Raw genomic sequence first — 6000 nt, 5'->3', positions numbered from 1 at the left:
ACAGCTTAAAGCTGCAGGGAGGGTTGCTTAGCAACTAGAGTGAGGAGGCGGGCCGTACTGCGCACGCGTACATGTAGGACCGGAGGGCGCCGATAGGTCGTTTTGCGCACGCGCGGACTCCGGCCTCCGGGTGGTAGGGACCTGACGGTTGCTAGGGTGACAGGGATACAACATGGCGGCCGGATCCTAACGCTCTCCGTTTACGGACCACCACGGAGGTCCTAGTTCGGGACCCTGCCTCTAAGGAGTGGAGCCAGGGCCTATACTTTCTATCCCTTTCTTCTCCGTCCAGTATCGGCAAGGGGTTGTCGCCGGCTTCCGCACCCAGGATGAAGAGTTGAGTGGAGCCGCGAGGGGCGGGACCAGAGGGCGAGTGGCGGCGGGTGGGGGCCGGCTTCGCGAGGCACTCGGCGGGCGTGGGAGGTGGGCAGTGGGGACCTCGGTGGGCTGTCGGGGACCCGCGTTCCCGGGGGCAGCCGGAGGGGGCAGCCCGAGGGCTTCAGTGCTGGTCCGGCTGTGAGGGGTCTCAGAACGTCAACCCGAGTCCAGCTGAGGTTTATTTTGGTTCGAGGTTACATTAGAGTTTGGGGAGTTTTTCATTCTTTTAAATGGTGGGTTGAAAACATTTGGCAGTAATGTAGTGAGCGGTTACAATGTGGCTTCCTACCTTTTATTGTCATTGGTGTAGTAGACAGTTGAGAGGAAAGCTGGGCTGTGTATTTTACTTTATTATTATTTTGGGATCAGGTAGTACTGTTTTTGTCAGAACTTCTTTACAGAAATTTTGGAAGAGGCTTTCAGTGAAAGAGCGTTGCTGGGAAGTTATGAACTGAGATAGTCATCCTTGAAAATGTGAGGGGTACCGTATTTATCTGTGCTTCAGTTTGTGGATTATGAACAATCCAAGTGTAATCAACTAGAATGGGCTGCTTTTTTATTTTTACAGCACTGTACAGGTATACTTGTCGTTTATGCTATGAACCTGAGGTCCAGAAAAATTCCAACCTGTTTTGCTGTGAAAAGATTAAATTATGTTGGGTGTAGTTATGATGTTAAATTTGCATTGTATCCTGATTGTCAATTGGTAATCGGTATACAGTATAAATTGTGTAACAAAGATGTTTAAAACAATTAATTCATCTCATTCATCCTTTCCAAGACATTCTTATTTTCTTCATATAATTAATTTTTCCCTGCATTGGGTCTTCGTTGCTTCACACAGGCTTTCTCTAGTTACATCATGTGGGGGCCACTCTTTGTTGTGCTGCCTGGGTGTATTGTGGCGGCTTCTGTTTTTTCCGAGCACAGGTTCCGGTGCACAGGCTTTGATAGTTGGAGCACTCCGGCTCAGTAATCGCGGCTCACGGGCTTTAGTTGCTCCCAGGCGAGTGAAATATTCCCTGACCAGGGATCGAACCCGTGTCCTCTACATCGGCGAGAGGATTCTTACCCACTGTACCACCAGTGAAGTCCAAGAGATTCTTATTTTCTTTTGTTAGATATTGTTTACGTGATTATCTTTTTCAGTAATGCACCCAAAGCAGTAGTTAGAATACAAGGTCTACAAAAGGCTTTATATTTTTATGTATCGTGTGGACTTATATCGGAGAAGGCAATGGCACCCCACTCCAGTACTCTTGCCTGGAAAATCCCATGGACAGAAGAGCCTGGGAGGCTGCAGTCCATGGGGTCACGGAGAGTTGGACACGACTGAGGACTTCACTTTCACTTTTCACTTTCATGCATTGGAGAAGGAAATGGCAACCCACTCCAGTGTTCTTGCCTGGAGACGGGGGAGCCTGGTGGGCTGTCGTCTCGGGTCGCACAGAGTCGGACACGACTGAAGCAACTTGGCAGCAGCAGCAGTGGACTTATATACACGTATTTTTTTTACTGTATTCCTTTTTTTTCCTTCCCAGCTATTCATTTTGAAATTTTTCGAATCTACAGAAAAGTTGTAAGAAGAGTACACTGAATATTCGTACACCCTTCACCTAGACGCTCCACTTGCCTCATTCGTGTGCTGTCTCACTGTGCTCTGGCATTTTCTGTCTCTCTCAATTATGTATTTATTTTCACTAAACCTTTTGAGAGTTAGTTGTAGACATCATTACATTTCACCATTAATAATTCAGCAAGTATCTGCTAAGAACAAGAACATTCTCCTACATAATCGCAGTAAATAGCATGCTGATACAATACTGTTATGTAGTATGCAGTCTATATCTCACATTTCCCCAGTTATCCCAATAATATCCATGATAGGTGTTTTTATTTTTTCCAGGATCCCAGTCAAAAATCACAAATGTTAGCATATACACACACACACACACACACACACACACACACACACACGATCTATATGTTAACATTTGCATTTTATGATTTGTATCTTTTAAACTTTTGTTTTTTAAAAACTACATATTTATTTGGCTTCACTGGGTCTTAGCTGCTGCATGCGGGATCTTCAGTGTGAAGTCTTGGTTGTGGCACATGGGATCTGGTTCTCTGAGCAGGGATCGAATCCAGAGCCCCTGCATTGGGAGCTCAGAGTCTTAGCTCCTAGGCCACCAGAGAAGACCCAAAGGGTGCAGTTTAAATTTTAAAATGTTATGTGTTTTTTCAGGTATAATTGACCCACAACACTGCTGCTTCCAGCTGCACAGCATAGTTAGTGTCTCTACACATTACAAAATGATCGCCATTTTTATGAGTTTATGAACAATTTTTCATCTTTTTGTATTTTCATGATGTTTAGTAATTCAGGTCACCATTTTTCCCACAGTGCATGAACTAATTAATTTGGTACAGCCTTCTTTATTGAAGGATCTTGACCTTGTTTTTAGCGATTTGAAGTACTTTCTGTCTCAAAGAGAGTGGGAATTAGAAGCTGAATCCTCTTTTAAACTCTAGTTGAGAGTTACACTTAGTGATTAACTTCCCCCTTAGTTGTGACTGGAGAAGGAAATGGCAACCCAGTCCAGAATTCTTGTTTGGAAAATCTTGTGGGTGAGAACCCTGGTGGAGTATAGTCCATAGGGTTGCAAGAGTCGGACTCACTGAGCGACTAAAACAACAGCATAGTTCTGATGCTTATCACCTGCCTTGATTAAGATTTTCAGAAGCAGTTTTAATAGATAGTTGGATTTGGGTGTGGCAGTTTTAGAATTGCACAAAAGGTGAATTTGAACTCCATTTTCATGCTTTAAATAAGGCTCAAGTTCCACTTAAACAGGCCTTGGTTTGGTAAAAATGAATAGACTCTTAATATGAAGAACTTATTTATCTTCCGCGTTCCATCTGCCTTTTTCATACAGCTATGTTGTTTAAACTTCTTATAAAGATGTGTATTTAGTTTTGGCTGTGCTGGGCTCCGTTGCTGTGTACGCGCAGTCTTTCTCTAGTTGCGGCGAGTGGGGGCTGCTCTCTAGTTGCAGTTCACGGGCGTCTCATCGCAGTATCTTCTCGTTGCTGAGCATGGTGAGCATGGACCTAGGCTTGTGGGCTTAGTTACTCCAAGGCAAGTGGGATCTTTCCAGACCGGGAATCAAACCCGTATCTGCTGCACTGGTCGGCAGTTCCCAGCCACTGGCCGTCAGAGAAGTCCTGTTAATGTTTATAGTCCTCAGCATATAAGTCTTTCACTTTCTTGGTAGGATTTGTTTTTATTATTTTTTGACGTGTTTTAAAAGGGATTATTGTTTATATTCCTTTTCTGATATTTCGTTGTTAGTGTAAAAAATGAAACCAATTTCTGTATGTTAATCTTGTATCTTCCTGCCTTGCTGAACTTAATCAGTTCTTGTAGTTTGGGTGTCTTTAGGGTTTTCTATATATAGTATCATGTCATCTGCATATAATGATAATTTTACCTCTTCCATTCCAGTCTGGCTATCTTTTATTTTTCTTGTCTGATTGCTGTGGCTAAATCTTCCAATACTATGTTAAATAAAAGTGGTGAGAGTGGGCATCCTTATCTTGTTCCAGATTTTAGTGGAAAGGCTGAGTCTTCATTTTTATTCAGTTCGGTTCAGTTCAGTCGCTCAGTCATGTCCAACTCTTTGCAACCCCATGGACTGTAGCATGCCTGGCTTCCCTGTCCATCACCAACTCTCAGAGCCAGCTCAAACTCATGTCCATTGAGTTGGTGATGCCATCCAACCATCTCATCCTCTGTCGGCCCCTTCCCTTCCCGCCTTTAGTCTTTACCAGTATCAGGGTCTTTTTCAGTGGGTCAGTTCTTCACATCAGGTGGCCAAAGTATTGGAGCTTCAGCTTCACCATCTGCCCTTCCAATGAATATTCAGGACTGATTTCCTTTAGAATTGACCGGTTTGATCTCCTTGCAGTCCAAGGGACTCTCAAGAGTCTTCTCCAACACCACAGTTCAAAAGCACCAATTCTTCAGCGCTCAGCTTTCTTTATGGTCCACCTCTCACATCCATACATGACCACTGGAAAAACCTTAGCTTTAACTAGACGGACCTTTGTTGGCAAAGTAATGTCTCTGCTTTTTAATATGCTGTCTGGGTTGGTTACAGCTTTCCTTCAAGGAGCAAGCATCTTTTACTTTCATGGCTGCAGTCACCATCTGCAGTGATTTTGTAGCCCAGGAAAATAAAGTCTGTTACTGTTTCCATTGTTTCCCCGTTTATTTGCCATGAAGTGATGGGACAGGATGCCATGATCTTAGTTTTTTGAATGTTGAGTTTTAAGCCACCATTTTCACTCTCCTTTTTCACTTTCATCAAGAATCTTTTTAGTTCCTCTTCGCTTCCTGCCATAAGGGTGGTGTCATCTGCATATCTGAGGTTATTGATATTTCTCCCGGCAGTCTGGATTCCAGCTTGTGCCTCATAATTTTTACTGGCTACATAATATTTCAGCTTGTGGATTCAATCCCTGACCAGGGAATGAAGGTCCAGCAAGCCATGTGGCCAAAAAAAACATGCAGAACTTTTCTTTCACCCCCAAAAGTTGTCTTGCGCTCCTTTGCAGTCACTCCCCTCCTCCACTTCTGGCTCCCAAGATCATTGATATGCTTTCTATTGCTAAAGTATTGCCTTTTCTAGAATTTCATATAAATGCAGTAAATATAAATATATGTGGTTTTCTGAATCTGTCTTCTTTGTTTAGAATGTTTTTTTTGGGTCCATGCATGTAGTGGCATCTTAGTGAAAGTGAAGTTGCTCAGTTGTGTCCGACTCTTTGCGACCCCATGGACTGTGGCCTACCAGGCTCCTCAGCCCATGGGATTCTCCTTAGTCTGGCCCTTTTCATCGCTGTGTTCTAGCCCGTGAATATGCCACCGTCGGTTTATTCATTTTTCAGTTAGTGAACGTTTGGATTGCTCCATTTTGTGGCTATTGTGAATAATGCTGCTGTGAACATTCATTTACAAGTCTCTGTGTGGACATATGTTTTCATTTCTCTAGATACCTCGGAGTTGAATTGCTGGATTGGGCTGGAAGTATGTATTTACTTTTATAAGAAACTTCCTGCTTTCTAAAGTGGCTATGCCATTTTTAATTTACCATCATCCATGTGTGAGAGATCCATTTATTCCACATCCTAGCCAACACTTGGTATTTTCAGTCTTTTAAATTGGAGCCATTCTAGTGAATGTGCTTTAACTTGAGTTTTAAGAGCTAGTCGTTGTCATTTTATTTGTTCAACAACTGTCTACGGTCTTCCCCAGTGGCTCGGTCGGTAAACAGTCCGCCTGCAGTGCAGGAGACGCAGGAGACCCAGGTTCGATCCCTGGGTCAGGAAGATCCCCTGGGGGAGGAAATGCCAGGAGAACCCCGTGGACAGAGCAGCCTGGCAGGCTACAGGCCAGGGGGTTGCAAAGAGACAGACACGACTGAGCACATTAGCACACCCAGCACTGTCGTGAAAGGCACAGGTTATAGCTCGGTGTAGACATGTCAGGGGGTATTGTGACTGGAGTGCCTGGTGGACCGCCTGGAGCAGAAGGCCCGGAAGGATCCAATAAGGGAA

General features: G+C 44.1%; 1 protein-coding gene across 2 annotated transcripts in view; it reads left to right on the top strand.

Moving 5' to 3' along the window:
- The first annotated feature begins 111 nt into the window (after nucleotides 1-111).
- The window catches only part of MOK (MOK protein kinase), a 43063-nt gene continuing 37174 nt past the window's right edge, over nucleotides 112-6000 (top strand). Inside the window, exon 1 of one of the 2 annotated variants that reach the window (XM_061395402.1) lies at nucleotides 112-336. In XM_061395402.1, coding sequence (XP_061251386.1) covers nucleotides 330-336 — 7 coding nt within the window. In that variant the 5' untranslated portion in view covers nucleotides 112-329. The remainder of the gene's footprint in view (nucleotides 337-6000) is intronic. The other variant, XM_061395399.1, reaches the window with a different exon arrangement.

The sequence above is a fragment of the Bos javanicus genome, chromosome 21 (assembly GCF_032452875.1).
Source record: "Bos javanicus breed banteng chromosome 21, ARS-OSU_banteng_1.0, whole genome shotgun sequence".
Taxonomy (NCBI): domain Eukaryota; kingdom Metazoa; phylum Chordata; class Mammalia; order Artiodactyla; family Bovidae; genus Bos; species Bos javanicus.
This window is presented reverse-complemented; position numbering and strand designations above follow the sequence as displayed.